Source organism: Euprymna scolopes, chromosome 18 (genome assembly GCF_053919585.1).
Source record: "Euprymna scolopes isolate OS-2025 chromosome 18, ASM5391958v1, whole genome shotgun sequence".
Taxonomy (NCBI): domain Eukaryota; kingdom Metazoa; phylum Mollusca; class Cephalopoda; order Sepiida; family Sepiolidae; genus Euprymna; species Euprymna scolopes.
The window spans coordinates 29,430,422-29,453,260 of record NC_136499.1 but is presented as its reverse complement, the minus strand read 5'-3'; the positions used below and the strand labels follow the sequence as shown (position 1 = coordinate 29,453,260).

Here is a 22,839-nt window from a genome sequence, read left to right as displayed (position 1 = left end):
TGTACCTTTTTTTTTAAATTTTTTTTTTTTTTTTTGCATAATTGAGATCCCATATGTATATGTCTGTAACCAAAACTCTGAATACCGATCATATTTGATTACACATGTGTAGTTAATTATAATGTTTTGTATAATTTAACATTATGTTCCTTGTAAAAATTATAGTGTTAGTTTTGGTTATAAACATACATATATCGAAGTCACCATTATAGTGAAGATATGAAAAACAATTTTTTTCTTTTTGAGATACAATAGTTTTAGTCATTTGACTTAAAAGAAAACGGGTATGAGTAATGATATTAATGTTCTTCAGTTTTTGGAGAAGTTAGACATTAAATAAAAAAAGGGGAGGATGTGTCTCTCAAATTATTTCTATTTACTTGCTTTCCCCACGAAGGCAGAATTAAACACAAGGTCGGTTTTTAATGTGGGGGAATTCCAGCTTCTCAAAAAGGCGTATTCTGGATAGGAACAAAGATAAAAATCATCTCAGTCCTGAAGGAATTCTTCTCCACTGATGGAAGTCAGAAAAGGTGAAGTGTATGGTATCAGAACAAATACTATACTGTGAGCTTAGTCCGAAGGCCAAGAAGGATATTGTTATATAGTGCCTTCCACTAAAAAGAATTAAATTTTTGAATAAGCTTAAAGCTGTTTATCTGTTTTTATATATATATATATATATATATATATATATATATATATATATATATATATATATGCACACACACACACACAAAGTTGACCTGATCCTGCATTTCCCGGGAGTATTTTTACTTTGATTTTAAGCAAATTCCATAAATATTACTGTAAAAAAACACACACACACACACACACACACACACACACACACACACACACACCCTGGAAAAAATAAAGAAACTAACTATAAATATAAGAATAAGATAAATATTTTAGGTAGTAATTTATTAATATAATCTTTCGCCACCCCCAATAAAAAAAAATATTTTATAATTCATGAATGTATGACAATATTTTTCAGTTTCCTTATGTATTGATACATTTTCTCTTTTAATTTTTGTTTTTTACAATTTAGTCGAGTGTAATTTTCATGTTTAAATTACAGCATACTGATTTGGTATTTTAGATAGTATTTCACTGGGTGTTTCATTTTACTTCAAAGTTCTCAGAAATCAAGGAGCTCCTTTCCTGGGGTGAACTCTTGATCTGTGTATTTGATACATAAATATTTGAATATTCCATTAGTTTTGCTTTATCTCTCAAACACAGAGTTCGCGGAGAACTTTGGAACATAATTTTCCTCTCCTCAATTGACCATTTAAATATGTTATATCTTGTGGTCTCTTGCTCTTACTGGATTTCAGGATAAAAATTAGTTTAGTCTGATGGAGTATCCAGCTTCATGCTGTTACTCAAGGTAATATCACGATGAAGATGCACCTGTGTAAGTTGGCCGTAGCAAGGAGAACTTATTTGATGCGTTACTTTGAATATTTGAGTCGGTTTACTTTCTGGGAAATATTCTCATGCTTGGTTGTCATGGCAAGCCTTTGTACAGACACTCGGGATAGTTTCCAGTAGGTATTCAAGTTCTCCCTAGTACCGTCAAATGTCAGGGAATAATATTTGAAGAATCATTTTCACAAAACTTAGCCTAGAAAACAAAATCTTTGTATAAAATGTCCTATTATAAATGAGGCCGTTCTTGTTTAATTCACTGTAACTGTTTGACTAGATTTTAATGCTGCAATTAATCTAGTGTTTTAATTTTTTCTAGTTCCTTTTCAAACATTCAGAATTGAGTAAATTGAGTTTATTTCCAGATCTATATTATTTTTTCTCTGTCTATTCAACTTTTCTCAAAAAATACTGGGCCGATCTGTCTGAAATTTTGCATGGACCTTTGCTATAAGGTGGAGCAAGTATTACAACGGGTCGTTCTTGTTGCGTAAAAGAAGGGAAGATAATGCTTTATAACAGCATTTCTTTAGGTTGGCGTTTGATTTGTAAGGCACGCATTTATCAAGTTTTTTTGTCTCCAATCTCAAGTAGTCAGAAATCGTTGCATACTTTGCGTCTAATTCAGAAGCAAGTTCTCTAACAGCTGTGCATGGATTGGCTTTGACTAAGGCTCTTAATTGATCGTTGTTAACATTCTATGACCAACCACTATGCTCATTCTCTTCAAGACTTTCGTCTGCTTCCATGAAATTTCTTTAAGGACCATTGTGCTGTGCGTTCAGTGGTGGTTTCTGGGCCAAACACTTTGTTGATATCGCAAGCTGTTTTAGCAGCTTTATAGCCTAGCTTGGATTGAATCAAGAAAATTGTGCGAATTTGCTTTTTTTTCCATCTTCTATTGAACGTTCTGAAGAGAATAGATAATTGTTTTAAAACAATTGTAATTTAAATGATTATATAGAGTGAAAAACGCTCTTTAAAATGATATATAAAGTAAAGGTACTATAACGAATTGGAAAATACATCATTTGAAATCAAAATTTAAAATTCCACAAGAACTTCTCAACCTGTTTTAAAGGCCATAAGAGAAAAAAGTTATAAATCTGGAGAGAACACATCTCTCTCTCTCTTTATATATATATATATTTCTGTGGAAATATTTATTTTCTTATAATATATACCAATCCTTATTTAAGAAGCTCAATATAATTACAGAGCAATATAGAGACTAAATGAAAAAAAACTATATTCCAAAGTTCATGATGTTGACTATCTTATAATTTATTCCTTTAATTCAGTTGACATTTACAATTCTTGACAGTATCTGTTTCGTAGTGTAAAATCAATCATTTAATTATATCAATCAGTGAATCTATTTTGCCCTTAACTCATCAGAAGGCATAGCAACAATTAATCCATCAAAAGGAAATACAGTGCGTTTTGACATTAAAATCCGAAAATTGGAAGAGAAGCTGTAAATACCTTATGTTTCCATTATGCCATTTTTTAAATATATATATAATAAGTATGATATATGTATTAATATGCTTTTACTTTCATTTTGTGTTAGTAAAAAATAAGTTATAAGAGTTACAGCAATTAATATAGTTAGAACTTTGCTATATGTTCCTCACAGATTTTCATGTAAATTTATATTTTAGATTTTATTAAGTTGTTAATCATCAACAAAAAACTGGTAGGTATATTTGACTTAATGGCTAAAGTGTTCCCATTTGCTTTGCTTCCTCAGAGTTAGACACCAGGGTGATTTTTTAACGTGGAGAAAAGGAACACAAAATATTGTCTCAGTCGTGAAGGATTTCTCCTCCACTGACAGAACAAGAAATTGAAGTGCAGCATCTGAAGAACAGATACTACACTTTGAGATATTAAATCATTTATTCAGGCAAAAACTTGCAAGAATAAAAAAAAACTTAGGCACAAGGCCAACGCGGGGGGGGGGGGGTCGTTGGTCATCCTCGTCACTCCAGAACTAAACAAGTTTCTCTTAGCTAGTATCTTCTTCCACCATAATACCGCATTCAGCCTTTCGTACTGGGGGACAGATACTACGCTTTGATCTTGGTCCGAAGGCCAAGATGTCTGCTCTTGCCCTCCCTCTCTTTACCATGCAGTATTGTAAGGTGAAGATCAAGGATAAGTGGAGTAATCCTGGGAAAGGACCAACACTCTCTCCTATAGGAGTCAATGAAAAGAGAGCATTTGTGTTACTCTTGACTATGGCTAACCACTTTCATATGTGTCCTGTTCTTTTGAGAAGTTGTAGTTTCCAATTGTTCATTCGTAAACTCCCTACTTATTCTGCAACTATATTATGCTTTGATGAGTACATTTTATTTTGATGAGAAACAAAAGAACTGTTGGGTCTGCATTCACACTTCACGTTTATAAGAAAAGTTTGTTTCATTTATAACTTCGAACATAAAAATAATATAAATGTTAATAAGGTTTGGAACAGGAATTCATAGAGGTTCTTGGATAGGGTAAAACAATTAATCTCCTGCTAGTTATAAAATGAATGTTAAACCAGAGAAATGTAAAAGAAAAAAAACGAACGAAGGGAGAGAAAATGAGTGACTTTTAAATATTTTAAAACTTTATTAGATGGATGGAAAAGATTTAGAAGTAATTAGTTGTATGTGAGGATGGGATATAAATCTAAATAGGCAAAGTTTACTAATTTCAGTATCGGATTCAAATGTGTTCTTTTCAGATCACTGAAGTTAAGCAACGTTTAGCTTCGTTTGTATTTAGAAGGGTGATTATTTGGGAATGCCTAGTGCTGTATGTTTGCTAGTAGTTGTAAAGTCATCTTCTCTATAACCCTTGTAAACCTATCTCACCTTATCGCTATAAGTGAAAAAGTATAGTAGATGTTTTAGGTCAACTAATCTAGGAGAAGGAAACCTCTGAAATAATACCACTTTTTTCTGCATTTTCGGCATTGATTCTGGTTGTCTTAAATTTCTCTCTGAAGCAATGCTGAGCCAGGAAGTGTGGTTGGAGATTGCAAACTTTTTTTTTTTTTTTCCCCCACAATAAATTATTCAACGTTCAGACATCATTTCCATTCTCTTCAGAAGTGGTCAAATATATATTCATTCAAATGTTTAATATTGAAAAATATCAAAATGTTTCTGACAAATGTATAGCCATGAAATGCAATAAAGTGTGTGCAGATAAGTTAAATTAAATGTGCAAAACTAATCCCTTGAAATGATGCTTACAAATGCTTAACGTAAAAAAAAATTTATCTTGTGATGCAGATTCTGATATCACAAAATTTAAATTTTAACCTCCTCTCTCTGTGAAAGCATTAAAGCGTTATCCTGATGTCTGATTTCAAGCACCTGTTTCACAATTACCTTTTGAAATTCTTTTTTCTCCAGCTTTTTTGTTCATTTTTTTTCCCAACCTGATGATGAATTTGGCAAAGAATTAAAACTGTTTGTGATACATGTTTATGTCATCTGGGTTCAGTTTTTTAAATTGATCTCTGTTTGAAATGGTTGAGTTTTTTTACATATGTATTTGCTTCTAAATAAATTCATGAGCCATAAAAATCAAATTAATCATACATACATACACACCCTCTCACACAAACTGTAAATATCGTTGTGGTCATTTGTATAATCATTTTTTATAAAAATGGTATTTATGGAAAATGCTTGAGTGAAGATTCATTTCAAAATATTTTGTTTTAGTTTATTATTTTTATTTTCTTAGTTTCAGTCTAATTTTGCGCATTTTTCTTTGGTTGTAGGGACGTCATACCAAAACTGGCCAATTAGCCGCTATCAAAGTAATGAATGTAACGGAGGTAAGTTTTGGAAGCTTCTTTTACTACTATTATTAATATATATCAATTCTTTTTATTCATTTCTTTAAAAAAACGTTTTCTAACCAAAATAAAATCCATATGTAGAAGTATTGGTATGATTTGAAAAATCTGATACAGTGTCTGGTAGCATGTTTGGAATAACCTCTGCTTTTAATAAGCCACAAGAGGTTTTGGCCATGGGTATGTTTGATCATCAAAGTACCATGTACAATAATGTCTATGATATACAAACTTAAATCTCGCTTGGATGATATATATTTGAGGGGTTAAAGAAGTATTGAACATTTTAAATGTAGACCTATCAAGGTGTATGGAGCTCAACAAGTATGGTGGAGCTTAAATGTATAAAGACAAAGCAATATGTTGGTATATATATATATATATATATATATATATATATATATATATATATAGTTGTGAATTCAATAAGGAAAAAGACCTCTATGGGAGGTGGTATCATAAATACTCTTTATACCTAACTTATAACACCTCCTCCCAATTATGTTTTTTTTTCCTTATTGAAATTAAGAAATAAATCCATATATACCAATATATTGCTTTGTCTATAACTCTCTTCATATATCCAATGGGACAAGTTTTGGAAGCTTCTTTTACTCCTGATCAATACATAACCATGGTGTGGTGTTTTGTAGCTGTGTCCGCAATGCAATGTTACATACCAGTGATTGTTGGCTTTTCATAATCCAGGGCTGACAACATAGTAAGTCAGTCATGCTTCATTGATCACTCTCTCTCTCTCTCTCTCTCTCTCTATATATATATATATATATATATATATATATATATATAATGAAAATGAATCTTACTTTCCTGCCTGCCAGAAAACTGCTTCTGTCGTACCAGTTTTCAAGAATTCTGGCAAAAAAACTGACCCAGTAAATTATCGCCCCATTAGCCTCCTCCCACTTTTCGCCAAAATATTTGAGACAATAATTAACCAAGCTCTAGTCCATCACCTTACAGATGCTAAACTTCTGACTGACCAACAATATGGATTTAGACAAGCCCGTTCAACAGCAGACATCCTAATTGTAATCTCAGAATGCATATACCAGTCATTGGAAAAAGCGGGGGAGGGTAGAACGGTAGCTCTAGATATATCTAAGGCTTTTTACAGGGTATGGCATGAAGGTCTTCTCAGGAAAATCAGATCATATGGTATCACTGGAAGAATACATGACATAATTAAATCCTTCTTAGATAAGAGAAAAATCCAGGTTGTTCTTGACAGTTGTACATCTAAACAATACGATATAAATGCGGGAGTGCCTCAGGGGTCTATCCTTGGACCTCTGTTATTTCTAATATTCATAAATGACCTCCCTGACAAAATTGCCTGTGAGATGGGTATACATGCTGATGACAACACACTATAACAGACACGACAGGAAAACAAATGAATACATATCTAAAGAAATGGCAGAAGCATTAGAGGATGACCTCCGATCTGTAGTGGAATGGGGACATAAATGGATGGTCACATTCAATGCTGCCAAAACAAAACTCATTTCCTTCAATAATTACAAGAAACCTTCTCTACCACCAGTAGCAATGACCAATGACTCATAACTCCTTATATTAGACAATTGCTATTCATTCAATTTGGACAATCCCTTTTTTATGGTGAGCTGGTCCCCCTCGCCCCACCCCAACATCTTGGGGAAACAATACCAGCCAAAGTTTGGTAAACAAACCCCAAAAAACTGCCCCACAGTAAGTTAACTGCGCTATTTCTATTTGACCTCATTAAATGAGCGCACCTTTCAATTCCGTTATAAATGCTTAAATAAATTCAAACATTTAGTTACTTTCTCTTGCTGGCCCAGCGGGAATAATCCTACCTACCTACCAAAACTTTTTTACCCCCCCCCCCCCCCGAACACACATACCTACAACGATTTTTTTTTTTAAGTTTTAACGTTTTTTTTTTTTTTTTTTTTTTATAATATTTAAACAGGGTTATTACTTCGCTTATTCTTTTGTTTTGATTTACTCCCCCCCCCCCACAACACTCACACCTAAACACCTAGTCAACGCAGAGTACCCCCTGCTAGTCCATTATATAAATGTCACCTGTCTGTTTGAACGTATGTTTGTATGTCTGCCTAAAATTTTTCTTAGCAGCATCAGACCGGATCGGAACCGGTATCGTCTAATGCGATGTCTCGGTCGAATAATATGTGAGAATTTAAAAAAAAAAAAAAAAAAGGTCAATTATTTCCTATAGAAATAGGCAGTTGCAATAAAGGAGAGTAGCAAAAAATCGTTCCTTCATGACAATTTAGCCAAACATGCATGTGCGAAAAACGTTCTTGAATTGGTTTAAATAGAAAAAAAAAAAAACGATGTTACTTTGCTGATTCCATGGTAGAGCAGTGGTTGTTGTGGCAGCGTTGTTATCTTAAGGTTGCACATTCACACCAATATATCTGACATTTTTTTTTTTTTTTTCGATTTTTAAAGTTTTAATATTTAAAGTTATTTATGCCATTTTTTCCCACTCGCTTATTCTTTATTTTTCCTTTTATTGTTATACGCTTGAATATGATATTTTAATTTGTCCAGATTTCGTATATGTCGTTATAGTTGTGATTTCAAAAGTTAAAAAAAAAAAAAAAGCGTCTGAGTGTCATCGGCTGGAATCAAAACCGAAGCTGTAGCATTCAAAGCTGGTAACGTTACCACTGTGCCAACGGTACATGCATATGAACTGATTAAAAATTAGAATTAAAAATAAACTAAGATGAATGTACAAAAATGTATAAGGATTTTTTTCAATTTTAACCCATTTTTGACCCCTTAAAAACTATTTTAACTGGCTAAAGACTCGTAAAAGAACAGTCCATAAAGAATCCTATCATTTGAGGCGATAAGTTTGAAAAGATGGACACAGACATATGCCATATATATAGCCTTTTATATATTAGATTTATTCAAGTTACATTTTAATACAGTTGACTTTCGGCCAATACAAATCCCCCCCCCCCCCCCAAAAAAAAACAACATCTTGACAGAAATTGAAAGGATCAGAAAAGATTCCCTCAAGTTATCAATTTTCATAAAATATTCTTAAGTGGAGGACAGAACAGCAGAAGGAAGAATAGAAAGATTTTAAAATAGAAATTAATCTCAAAGTTAAATTTTCTCATGCAGACATTTTAAATTTAGCTTTGATGCAATTCTTTTTGAATGATGATTATGATTTTTTGTGATGTTTACATTGATATATGTCTCTTAAAACAATTAACAAAAAAGTTTTGTCAATTGGATTGCCGTAATTCTAAAAAAAAAAAAAAAAAGTACAGTTTCTTAATTGAACTCTTATTTAAGTAATTGTTTTCGTTTGAATTTATTAGTTTAGTGAAAATAAACTTTGTTCTGCCATTTGAAGTAGGAGGTGCTTTCAATAAGTTTCCAGACTTTTTCGTATGGGCACTTTTATTTATAGTACAAACATGAAACTCTAGTTCCCTTTGAAGTAATCTCCTCTGGCTGCAATGCACTTGTTGTACCGTTCCAACAACTTCTGGAAATCCTGTTGTGTGAGCATGTCAGTGACCCTTGTCACAGCCTCTTTTATCTCAATTGTCTTATAACGACAACCTTTAAGGTTTCCCTTGAGCTTAGGGAATAACCTAAAGTCACAGGGAGCAAGGTCTGGACTCTATGAGAGGGTGAGGAACTATCTTGATGCCTATCCCTGTCAAATAGTCTGTGAGAAGGATGGAGTTATAATTGTGTGTACAGTTCCCACACTGACACACGACGGTCCTTATCCGTGAAATTCTCTATTTGGTCAATCAACTCTGATCTTTCTTACTCCTCCCACACCTCTCATCATCCCTCATGGACTTCCTGCCTTCCTTGAATCTCTTATGTCACTCAAAAACTGATGCTCGATTCATACAAGATAGTCTAAAAGCAGTCTGAAACCTTCCATACGTTTCTGTGGCATTTTTTCCAAGTTTGAAACAATTTTATTGCATATCATTCTTCTAAAGTGTCCTCACGTCCAGATTTTTTTTTTGAAATTCACTAGCTGTGACAATCGGGCTTTAGTAGGGTGTATTCCAATTCCTGCTGTTCATTTGAACCTGAAATCATGAAAATTGGTCAGTCATCTCATAAGATGTATAGCAATAACATACTGAATTTTCAAGAGTCTAGGACAAGTTTAAATGCCTGTAGAAAGATAATCTGCAAACTTATTTAAGGCACCTTGTAGCTTGCATCAAATTTGCCATGAAGAATGCTAGAAAGATGCTGAATATTATAAAATTAAGATTATTAATTAAAGGTTGAGAATCCCTTGAAAAGATGCTAGACTATCATTCTTGGATAGCGTTTTGGCTGCTAATAAAAATTTAATAGGTTCTTCTTTGGTCATTTGCCAATTTTGTATCAACTTTAGTCAAAACATTGAAGTGATTCTTGTGTAATCTTATAGACAAACAAATCAATCCTGATGTAAATATAACTTCTTTTACCGAGGTAAATATGTTTATTTAAAAGCCTGGCTATCAATAACTGAATGTTTCATGAAACTAGAAGTCTCGGTTGGGAATCCAGAGTTCCGTTTTTGTAAAAACCAACTCTATCTAGAGTTGTAAATTTGGTATTTTTCAGCCAATTTTCTATCTGCGTCTCTGAATCTAAACTATGCTTTTTCTTTGTTTCATTTTACTGTCTCTGCTTGCTTATTTATGGTCAGACTAATATTAGAATGATATTTAGGTACATCGTTTCCTTTGTTACTATATTTTTTATTTGTATTAGTTTATTTGTAAAAGAAAACAAATACTAACTGGAAAGACATAAACAGCAGATTCTTCATGTTTCATTCCTTTAAGGAAATATAGAAACATCGTAGAAAAAAAAATGCACCCGTTTTGTTAAAAAACATAAAAAAAAATCTGTAAATAATGCAGTATCCCCAGTTATGTCTTTATTACAAGATCTGTCAAATATATAAATACATCACTTTATAATCTATATAGTACTAAAATTGTGTGCGCCTTCAGGGCTTTACATTGTGAATGAAACCGTCGCATTTGCGAGTGGTTGAAAAATAATTTTTTTTTTTTTTTTTTTTTTTTTTTTTTGAAGTTGCAACTAGAAATGATAAAACGCTTATCTTTTGGGGATTGTTTTTTTTTACTGATAATCTTCCAAAGCTCATTGCTGAGTGAAAAATGTCTTTTCAACCCCCTCCCCCACCTTTTTTAAAAAATAAAGCAAGCATAGTTAAATTATTTGATTAATTAAAGTTTAATAGAACACTGTGCTCTTTTTTTTTTCTTTTTTTAATGAAGAGTATTTAAAAAAAAAAAACACCTGAAGAAATTCGAATGTTTATACCTTCAATTTTTAACATAATTCAGTGCATATTTAGAATTATTTTGAGAAAAAAAAAAATACAAAAAAAATCTTTGATGCACATACTCATATCATGGAGATGTCATGTTCCAAAAATCATGGGGGTTTGGTTAGTAACTTTTCTATTTGGCTAGTAAATAAAAATAGTTCGTTATCAAAGGTCAAATAAAGATAAATTTCATAGAGCTCTGATCTTGCTTTTTTTTTTTTTTTTTTTTTTTCTTCCCCCAAATCTTAGCAAAGTTCTAACTATAATAATGGCTGTAACTCTTATAACTTATTTTTTTACTAACACAAAATGAAAGTAAAAGCATATTAATACATATATTATACTTATATATTTAAAAAATGGCATAATGGAAACATAAGGTATTTACAGCTTCTCTTCCAATTTTCGGATTTTAATGTCAAAACGCACTGTATTTCCTTCTGATGAGTTAAGGGCAAAATAGATTCACTGATTGATATAATTAAATGATTGATTTTGAACTACGAAACATACTGTCAAGAATTGTAAATGTCAACTGAATTAAAGGAATAAATTATAAGATAGTCAACATCATGAACTTTAAAATACAGTCCTGTCATTTATTTGTATGTTTATTTCTGCGTTCACTGGATTACCCCACAAAGAGATATCATTCATTAAAACATTTTGAAGATATCTAGTAAGAGATCCTTTATGATTTCATGATTAATGGCTGTACTTAAGTTCTCATTTATATAGCTAACTAGCAGTTCAGCCCGGCTTTGCTTGAGCCCTATGTACTTTCATTACTTTATGTGCATATGTATATATATATTAAAAAGTTTTACTAGTGTCCAGGTAATCTACATCTAAAATTTCAATTATTTAGACCCAAAATTAGCGGAGGAGTTTAGTAGAGTTTGCAAAAGTCAACTCTTTTAACTTTGACCTCTTGGCAGCCAAATTTTCGCCTCAAAACTGATTAAAACATTTGCTGAATATTTGAATACTCCAAAATTGGCTGAATAGTTTGTTGGAGACTGCAAAGCTCACATTTTTTTTTTAACTTTGACCCCTTGGCAGCCAAATATTTGGCCAAAAACCGATTAAAAAGCTTGCTCTGTATAAATACACTTTATGTAAAATTTCAAATGTTTAGACCAAAAATTGGTTGAGTAATCTGGTAGAGACCGCAGAGGTCAAATTATTTTTAAACTTTGACCCCAATTTTGATCTCTTAACATTTATTGTTTTGGGCTCAAATCAAATTAAAAAGTTTGATCTATGTTCAAGTAACCTACATTTAAAATTTCAAGCGTTTAGACCCAAAATTGGCGGAGGAGTTTAGTAGAGTTTTCAAAGATCAAATCATTGAACTTTGACCGATTGACAACCAAATTTCTGGCCGAAAACCTCTTAAAAAGATTTTCCCAAATCTCAATACCCCTTATGTCAAATCTCAAGTCTGTAGACTGAAAACTGACAGTAGTTTGGTAGGGAAATATCCAGACACACACACAATTTCAATTTTATTGATATACTAGCATGGGTGCCCGGCGTTGCCATGCTGTTTGGAGGTGTAAAAAAAAAAAAAAAAAAAAAAAAGGCAAATTTTTTTAAACTTTGACCCCTATTATGACCCCTTAAAATGTATTGTTTTGGGCGCAAATTGAGTTAAGTTAGATCCATATCCAAGGAACCTCTATCTAAAATTTCAAGTGTTTAGACCCAAAATTGTTGGAGGAGTTTGGTAGAGTTCTCAAAGTTCAAATTGTTGAACTTTGACCACTTAACAGTGAAATATCTGGCCGCAAACCGATCACATCGATTTTCCCAAATCTCAGTACCCTATATATCAAATTTCGAGTCTGTAGACTGAAAATTAACAGACACACAGACACATTCACTTTTATAGATATATAGATAGATAATAACAGTTACCCGGATCCCAGAATGACCCTTTTTTGATTGGTTACCAAAATCAGACTTCTATGAAACACAATTGACTGATCAGTATTCAGTATTGCAACCAATAAGCATCAAATACTTGATAGCGATCGTTTTTCTGTTGCGGTTATTGTTGCTAGTATTAATGGAACAGTTCTACAAAACGGAATATAAATAAAGGATTAGTAAGTAATGCAAGATATAATTATGAGAAATTTCAGGAATCAAGGCGTTTGGCTTACTGCCTCCCTTTCTTAATTATGAAGAACTTTTTGTTTATGGGGAAAGTTTTTGTTTTCATTCCCTCTCCTCCTCTGAAGTAATGTGTTAGTGGTTAATGAAAAACACATTTGCAAACAAAATATCTTAAAACAAAATTTAGGTAAAAATAATCAAAAATTTCTTTTCTAAGATCTTTTGTATGAAAATGTGGCTTTCATTAAATTAAAATTAATTTAATAAATTTGTAAATGTTAAAAGGTTATCGTTTTCTTTTTATTAATATTTTTAAGCATAAAACAAATGTAAATTTTTGCATAATATATGAATATATACTTTTTTTTTTTTTTTTCAATCCTGGCGTTTTCTGATTAAAAACAAAATCTTTCTCAGTAAAAAAATAAATTAAGAATGAAATGAATAAATTTAGGAATAATGGTAGAAGAATGAATTTACAGGGGTATTTTTAGGGTCTATTTGATAGAATATTTAGGAGAATTTGATAAGTGTATTCCTACTATTATATTCTGTGGAATTATAGATGATTATATACCCCCCCCCCCCGAACAATTTGAAATGAAATTTTGGTAAACTAGTTACCTGTGTCCTGGTTTTGCCTGGCAAAGTAAATTAAATCAAATGTCTAACCTTGAATGAGACATCACAAATACAGAGCCAATAATGATAGCAGATCCACAGAAATTAAAATTTTTTTCTTGATATTACACAATATTAGTAACAGTGGTTTCACAAATACCATGGTTAATAAATGAAAAAACTCAAATTATTTTGTTTTAATAAAAAATAATGAAAAGAAAGAAGGTTCTGCATGCAAATATTGTTTTATTAAAAAATAAACAAAAAAAATTCCTTAAAGTTGTACCTGTGCAATTTATGGACAATGGTAAAAGAATGACGTCATTATTTAGGTCCAGATTTTTTTAAAAGTTGTACCTGTGCAATTTATGGACAATGGTAAAAGAATGTCATAATTTAGGTCCAGATTTTTTTTAAATAAAATATTTTATGATAAAAGTGTATTATTTCCTGGAAAAATATTTTGTATGAAAAATAATCTGTTTCCAAATTAATTGGGATATCTAAAAAATGTTTAATGAAAAGCATGAAGATTCAGTATCGATATTTTTTCTCCTTAAAAAGAGAGAATTCGGTATCATGTGTGTGTCTGTGTGCATGCGGTTCTACAGAAGTTATACTGAGCATAATTATACTTATTATCAGAGTTTGAATTTTTTGTTTTAAACTCTACACAATTTTAACCAAAATATTTTCATCCTAATGTTATCTTCCATAATAAAACCTCACTGCAAATCCAACTTTGACTTCAACAATCTGGTTGGTTCAAATTCAGTTCTTGATAAGAATAAAATATATTAGTACATTGTTAATAGGTATTAGATTTCATTGTTCATAGATCTTAATCTGGTATACTTTTTTTTTTGTTTTGTTATGATAGTAATCGTTGTTCTTTGTTTCTCTTTCTTTATAAAAACATTCATAAAAAGTTAATAGACGTTTTTTTCTTCTGTTTCTTGTATAAAAATAAGTATTTAAAAGTAATGGAAGATATTTGTTTTTGTGGTTTATGATAGTTTTTTTAATTGAAAAAAGGGCATCGGTATTTCGTTTTTAATTGAAGTGGTTTAGAAGATTCTTTAGAGCAAAATGTAACGTGATGATGTCTTATGGAAATGTCGATGAAAAAGTTGAGTTTCATACATGACTTGTTAATCGAAATATCTTTGAGAAAATCTATTGATTTTCGTAAACAGTTTTATTCTGATCAGTAGTCATAATGGAAATGGGGAAACGTACGGAATGTTTAAGTTACTTTCACATAGCAATCATGCGAAGAACCCATTTTGGATGCGATGTGTTCGTTTATTCAATCAAAATTCTTAGGAATAAGTAGAAGTATTATTTTTAGGCAGGTAGCAGTCGTGAAAATAAAAGCATTCTAATATTTATTCTGCAAATACATTCAAGACTCCATTTAGAATGTAAATGAAAATGAGAAGGCATTTATTACTTTTTTGGTTAAAATGTAGTGTATTATATAGGAATTAGTATTGGTGAAAAAAAAAAAAAAAAAGCGAAGCCTTCAAAATATTTATACTTGTTAAGATAAACGGTAATCTGCTTTCCCAACTGTACTGACATGCAGAAGTTCAAATGTAATGTAAAAAGGCATCTTGCTACTCTCCTCTCCCTTCATAATATCCCTCCAACTTATGTCCCCGATAGTAGCCCTCTACTTCAAAGTGGCACTGTTTTGTTTGGGGTGAAAATTGTATTAACAAAAAAAAAAAAAAAAAAAAAAAAAAAATCTGAAACGAGAGGACTTGATGAATAGGGTGAAACTCTTTGCTACCTTCTTTGTGGGACTGTCTTGGAGAGAAGCAATTTCTTTAGAATAAATGTCATTTTTTTTTCTGTGTAATTTATTGAAATGCGCACTAGGAAATGCTATTAATTGGTGCGTGAGAAAAATTTGTTTAGGAAGAGTTCATTTATGTTCCTATTGAAACTATAGCTGCATGGGAAAAATAGAGATCATTTTATTAATATAGAGATGGAAGAAATGCTGAAGCTAATTATTTAGTTTAATATTTAAAAATCCTATATTTTATTTTAAAGTATTTTCTCCTTAAGATTTTTTTTACCAATTCTTTCTTGTAGAAATCTTACTTTATATATATATATATATATATACACACACACACAAGGTGACCCCCCCCAAAAAAACGGGCCCCAACTCTAATTAGGTCTCGTTTCTTAGTGGTTTGTCCGAATGAAATGAAACTTTGGTCATAACTAGTTTATTATATTCAAAACATCACATCAAAACACTAGGGTCTTTGGCCTTTTTTTCTCCGTTCTACAGCATATGTTCTAGATGGCCTCCATTCAGCCTCCGTGCATTTCTTGAGGCGCAGCACAAAGTTGTCCATGACGTTCTTACAGACTGAATTGGTAATGGCTCTCATCTCCTCCCTGATGGCTTCCTTGAGTTCCGTGATGGTTCTGGGGGGCTTAGGTCCGGGCTATGGGGTGCCCACTCAAAATCAGTCTTGAGACTGATCACTCGGCCTCCGATGTTCTCTTTCAGCCAATCTTGGGACAGGTTTGAGGTGTGAGAACTTGCTCCGTCCTGCTGGAAACAGAACTTACTCATGAGTGATGGGGAGATGGTCTGGAGCTCACTCTTGGAGGTTTTGAGGACCTCCACATACCGCTCCTTGGTGACTATCACTGCTGCGGCAGATTCTTCGGTGAAGATTGGTCTGATGATTCCTCTGGCCGAGATTGCAGCCCACACCGTGCACTTAGGAGAGTGCAGGGGCGTGGTGGCTACTTCATTGGGCCTGGAGGACCCCCGGAAAACAGTTGTCTTGGAGTTTGCCTTTCCATCAAGATGGAAGTGGGCTTCATCTGAGGTCCAAAGGAGGTTAAAGAAACTTGGTGTCTCCTCGATCTTCTCGACTGCCATAGTCCTCCTCTGCTTCTTGTCTGAGGCTGTAAGTGTCTGCAGCATCTGTATTCTGTATGAGTAAGCCTTGATATCGTTCACCAGCACTCTCCTGCAAGTCTCACGGGACATACCAAGGGACTGACTTCACTTACGCACAGAGCGTTTTGGACTCTGCTAGGCAGACTCTCTCACTCTTTCGACCAGCTCGGCTGTTCGCTTCTTAGGGTGTCCCAAGTGGCTTGGACGGTTCTCTCTGGCAGCGTTAAGGTTCTCCACAGTCCCATACTTCTCAAAGTGGTCCACCAAGTTCTGAATTCTGCTTTTGGATGGAGCCTTTTCACATTCGAACTGACGCATGAAACTGTTCTGGTTTTTTTTTAAACGAACCTGTGTTGTAGTAAAATTTAACACAGTGTATTCTTTGTCCCAGCTCACACTGGGGTCTTGGTGTACTTATGGTCGTTGATTCTGCCATGTCCTGTAAAATAAGGGCAATCAGTGAATAAATAATGGAGATACCACATAAAGTGTACACGGGGCCCGTTTTTTTTTGGGGGGGGGGTAAATGATAACTTCGTTCAGTCTTGACTGACTATGGACTGACTGTAAGGATGCCCACATGTGGAACTTTTGTGGCAAAACTTGCGCAATCTCCAACTACACCTCTCCTGAGTCAATGTTGTTAAATGCCAGTTGTAGGTGGAGGTTCAGGACGACTGGTAACAATGCTGAGATAAGTAGAGAGCACATACAATGCTTAGAATTCCCAAATGGTCACCGATCTGGTACTAACCAGGCTCAACGTTGCTTAACTTTTGTGATTTGGCGAGAACCTGTGTCAACATGATTATGCTGTGTGTAATATATATACACACACACACACACACTTTCAGTCCGTTTTTACATAAGCAGTAATGTGTTGCTACACAGTCATGAGTATGTTTTGGTCTTTTAGTATTTAGTAACTAAAGACCTTTTCAGGCAACAACGCTTATATTCAAAAGCAAGATTTTTAATTAGAAATTTCGCTTTTGAATATAAGCATTGTTGCCTGAAGAGATCTCTAGTTACTAAATACTAGAAGAGAGAAACATGCTCATGACTGTGTAGTAACACATTACTGCTTATGTAAAAACAGATTGAAAGTATACCTTGCTCTACTTTCGTATTGAGCACTCTTGTATTACCCTCCGGAAAATAGTAACCTCAAATTATATATGGTGTCCAAAAAGTCACTGAAGGGTTTTGAACTTAAACAGATTATTTTTGGTATCTTTCTGTAATTTTAACACAATCTAAGACATTGGGATTTTTTTTTTTTTTTAATGCAAATTTCAAACAATCTTTATGAAAAATAATGTCTTTTAAATGTTGCCCATTTTCAGCTTCGCATATTTGTTCTCTTTCCAAAACATTATTCATGACAGATTGCAGAATCTCTGGATTGCGATCTAACTCCCTTATTTCATTCCTGATGTTTTCCTTCAATTCTTGCAGGGTTTGAACAATGTTTAGAACTGTGTTGTGACTTGGGCTATCTCTTACATGAAAATGCCGTCGATAAGTTCTTCGAGTCAAAGCAATTGATCCTTGAGTTTGGTGAAACAATTTCACAACTTGCGTATGTTGTTCAATGCTATACTTATCCATAATTAATTTCCAAAATATTATCTGTAAAATAGCTGAAATAGAGAAAAAAAAAAAAAAAATCATTAATGGTAAAATGGCAAAGATTTTCAACCCTTCAGTGACTTTTTGGACACACTGTGTATATCACACACAGCATAATCATGTTTATATATATATATATAATATATATATATATATATATATATATATATATATATATTATACACACACACACACACACACAGGGTTAATTTCTGAACTAATAAGCCTATCATTATGAAACATGCTAGACATTAGACATCGTAATGTGGGTTTAATTCAATATAGATTGATGCAAATAGGGGAAAGTACTTGTACTTGAAAAAAAAATCACCTGTTATGAGTTTAAGCCAGCTCCATCTATTCTTACAATTGTGTCCCTCACATCCCGATCAAGTGTAACCATAGATACAGGAGTCAGCCCATGTTGAGTTTCAGGTCAGTTTTAGTTTTTCTTTGTCTACCATATCACCTTTTTCCAACAGTGTGTGTGTGTGGGGGGGGTTATTGCTTCTTAGGTGAACACTTTTGATTAACACTGATAGACATGACCCAGCCAGTGCAGACGTCTTGTGAGGATGTTGTGTTTAAGGGGGTTAATTTTGCTGCAGAATCCTATGTTGTTTGAGAGGAAGTTCTGCCATTGGACATGGAGAATGAGATGCAGGCAATGATGATTGAAAGTTTTCAATCAGCTAACGCTTTCTACTGTTGGCTAACTGCAATAATGGAGTATTATTTGCACTACTTCTTACTTTACTGTCTTTGCTGCTATACCTTTTCTCAGATTTTTACTGGAGCCAGGAATTGAGTTGGCAGAAAGCATGAAGTGCAAAGTCAATTTCTACTTTGATTTGCACCTGTGATAATGGCATAAAAATATTTGAAATATCACTTTGCAGTTGAATTTTTCCAAGTACCTTAGCCTCTGTGCCACAGATCCTTAAGGTTGAAGATTCAATCCTCAGTGTGGGTGACAGAAAAATACAATTGTGAATTACGTAGAACCTCTATCCCGTCATGACTGACGCAACAAGAGCATGCTAGTCCCATGAAGTAAATAAAGGGTTCCATTCAAAATTCCGTGTAGATTTCAGTCTGACAGAAACATTCCCAAGTTTGACAAGATACAACTGGAGAAGGTCCAAGGTTACATGGACTGTAATGTGAAAAAAACTCAAAATGAGATCGGTAATCTGAAGAATCAAAATAATGCGAACATTTCAGATTTGCCTTGAACTTGATTCATAGATGCTAATTAAGAAAGGTCGCCTGAATTTCAATTTATTTTTTTAAATCTTAGTTTTCTAAAATCAAAATCATGTAACAGATTTTGATCAAGATTGGGATAAGGATTCTAGACATAAGGTTTAGTACTATTATATATTGATTTTAATATTTCTTGGAGGATATAAAAATGGCGCAAAACTTTTTTGTTAGAAGAAATTAATTTTCCCCATCCTGAGATTGATATTCTTATAGTATATATACATTTGTATTGCATAATCAAATAATCTGACTATTAAGATGATCTATATTTCGTTTGTGCAGTCAATATTCACAAGTCTTTATTCACTAAGACAGTTGGATGTCTCGGTGCAATGACCCCCCACCCCCACTTCTGGTTCACATCTATTATGCAAGTTCGTCGAACATCTGTCTATTGACGTCAATTCACTGGTGAATTTTGCAGAAGTAGTCACGTTTGGACGGCCAAGAGCAATAATAATGTTAAAAATCTAGAAATAGAAATTTCGAGAATGTGAAGCATGAAAACCACATCATTCCCAACGGGAATTGGTTATGATTTGCTCTTAACAAGAGATGGAGAAAAAAAAAAGAATTAATAAAATTCCATGTAACATGATCAATATACAGGTTGTATAAAAGATTGCCCTTTCTTGACACTATTGCTTTTACATATTGCTGCCGGTGCTATCAGATCGGACTGTCTGAAGATATCAGCATCCTGACGTAAATGCACCAAACATTGATGTTTTTTTCTTTGAAAAACTCAATCATGTTTTGCAAAGTCAAAAACAAAAAGTTTTTTTTTTTCCATTTAAACAGGGTTGTTTTGTAATTTAAGCAGATGAATTCTATTAAAACCAGAAAGTTTCCTTATGTCGATTTTTTTTTTTTTTTTTTTTTTCATCAGAGGTTTAAGTAACCTGAAGGTTAACTTTTTATTTTACAGAAACAAAAATTCCAATCCAATGACGATAAACAAAAAGCAAACTAACTTTCTATCATTTACATTAAAAAAAACTTTTTTTTTTTACAGTTTTAATATTTAAACAGGGTTATCGGCGGTTAACTGCTGCATTTTTTTAATTCATTTTTATAACATAACAGTTAAAATAAATAAGTAGTTATTTTTAAAACGGAATTGTTTTCAGTTTTCGTTGCAACAGATCATAATGAGAAATCTTTCTCGACTGAGGCACCATTAAAAAATGCTAACTTAAACTGGTATAGTCATCAAAAAGTGCTCAATATCCAGAGAATAGCTTCTTACCTTCGTATCCCTTTTGCCGAAATATGTGGTGGGGCAGGTTTTCACATACTTTTTTTTTTTTTAGGGCGATTACATTTTCGTGTTTTTATCCGTTCTTTTATTTTTGAAATTGTTGTGGGGGGTAACGATGGAGTAAGCAGCTGCGTCCAAACAGAACTTCATGTCCACCCGGGCAACACCAGGTATCCATGCTAGTATATTTATAAAAGCGAGAATGTGTGTGTGAGGACAACTCTCAACCTATATATACTGAACGAATTTTTAATGTACGGACTTGAAATTTGGTATATAGGGTATTCAAATGTGGAAAAATTTTTAATAGGTTTTCATCTGTAAAAAATGCTGCTAGGGAGTCAAAATTGAAAAATTAGTATGTGTGTAGAGAGATTGGATTTTTATCTGCTTGCTAACTGTTTCATGAATGTGCATATGTGAATCCTTCACATGACAGATTCATTATGTTAAGAATAAGTAGGTTTGAAAACACTTTAAAGATCAAGCTGGCCTAAGGATTATTGTGAAATTCACTGTCTTTAGGTTTTGGTTTCGATCTTAGTTTGAGTATTTTTTTCCTTCTTTTACTTACTAAAAATGAACTGTTTACAAAGTCCATAATTCTCGCATGCAAAACAATTGAACCCTAGTTTTGATAAAACAATTTCACAACTTGTCTCAGTTTCTTTCCTTTCTTTTTTTTTTTTTTAATTATTTTTATTTATGTATTTTTTTTTTTAGGAATTTAGTGTTATGTTTTTAATATACTGGACAACACCGAGTACATCTGCTAGTATTCAATAAAATTGATACAATTACTAATGCATACATAGTAGTAGTAGTAGTAGTAGTAGTTAATCTTATTGCAGGTCATAGTATTAAGCAGAAAAATTACTGATATCATCCCAGCAAGACTGATGCCCATTTATATACCTGGGTAGTGTGTGTGTGTCTGTGTGTGTGTGTGTGTGTGTGTGTTTACAGAACGTTGTATTCCTAAATAGTCACTCATCTAAGCACTGGCCAAGCTGAATACTGATCTGACAGAAATTTGTATCTCAACATAATTTTAGTTGTGTTAAATATACTTAATATATTAATTTACTCATTTCTGCAATCCATCACTACCTAGATTGGTCAGTTGCATCATACATTTCTAGGCTGTTTATTTTTTCATTTTGAGGATAATAAAGAAGAGCTTTCCCTTAGGCACTTATCTATTTTGTGGCTTTCAATTCAATAACTGCTGATTATTTTAAAATCTAATACTGTTTGCTTTGACCCATCAGAGCCTTTGATATCTTCCACATCCCCTAACTGTTCATAATAAGGAATATCTATCGGTTATTATGCTTGTGATAACCCATGCCTCGGGGATGGATAAAACGATGAAAATAGAAGAGAGCATGAAGATTTTGTTATTTTTGATGGTGGTTAGTAAAGTAGTTGTAATAATTAACACTAACCGCTACCATTTATATATTTAACTATATTCCATCTGTGAATAAATTAATGCCTACTGTTCAAACCACTCACTTGTCAGTTTACATGTGGAGAATTACACAGTGATTGATGAAGGTTTTTTTCTTCTTTCTTTTTCCACTATTTTATCTAGCTAGGCAGCATTCATTCTTTCAAGTATGTTTTATTGAAGATAATGGGCATTCTATATCTATTAAATCTTGATTATTCATTCCAACATTTTAACATAGTTTCACAAGTCAGTGTAAGTTAAATATATTCCCCAAATTCATGTTTTGCATTTGTTTTTATGCTTGACACTGTATGAATTTGTATTTGAATGTGTGGAAGCATTTGGGATTTTGTTAATACCCTTCTCATGATGTTCCACCAAATTGCACTGTACTCTGAAGATAGGTGAGCATTTATTTTTATGAATTTTTGAGATGACAATAATTTGTATTATGTGAATTGTTCAGTTTATTGCTTTCATCATGAATTTAATTCGCACAATGTTTCGGCGGATGTAATCTCCAATCTTAAGGTATATCTTGTCAAACTCTGGAATCTGTAACGGATCTGTGTAATGGATAAACTACTAGGTAAAATTTTTCTTGAGATTAAACGTTTAATCCTTTTTTTTACATGGGAGTCACCACTTATCAAGGCTCGGAGGCCATTCGAGGATAAGAGTTATTGCGTGCACAGTAATCAATGAGACAATATCGTAGTAATCATTAGTAATGGAAATCTGATAGTGTCATACTTAAGGGGGCGGTTTATCAGGAATTTGTTTGTTGGACTTGAAGATATCCAAGTTGTAGTCAGGTGGGAAACAGGCAAACGGGAGAGAGTTCCATAGGCATGCA

At 32.9% G+C, this 22,839-nt stretch overlaps 1 protein-coding gene across 34 annotated transcripts in view; it reads left to right on the top strand.

Moving 5' to 3' along the window:
- The window catches only part of LOC145297554 (serine/threonine-protein kinase mig-15-like), a 1,203,941-nt gene that overhangs the window by 86,687 nt on the left and 1,094,415 nt on the right, over positions 1-22,839 (top strand). For all 34 annotated transcript variants that reach the window (XM_080143552.1, XM_080143554.1, XM_080143544.1 and 31 more), the window contains exon 3: positions 5,228-5,284. In XM_080143552.1, coding sequence (XP_079999678.1) covers positions 5,228-5,284 — 57 coding nt within the window. The remainder of the gene's footprint in view (positions 1-5,227; positions 5,285-22,839) is intronic.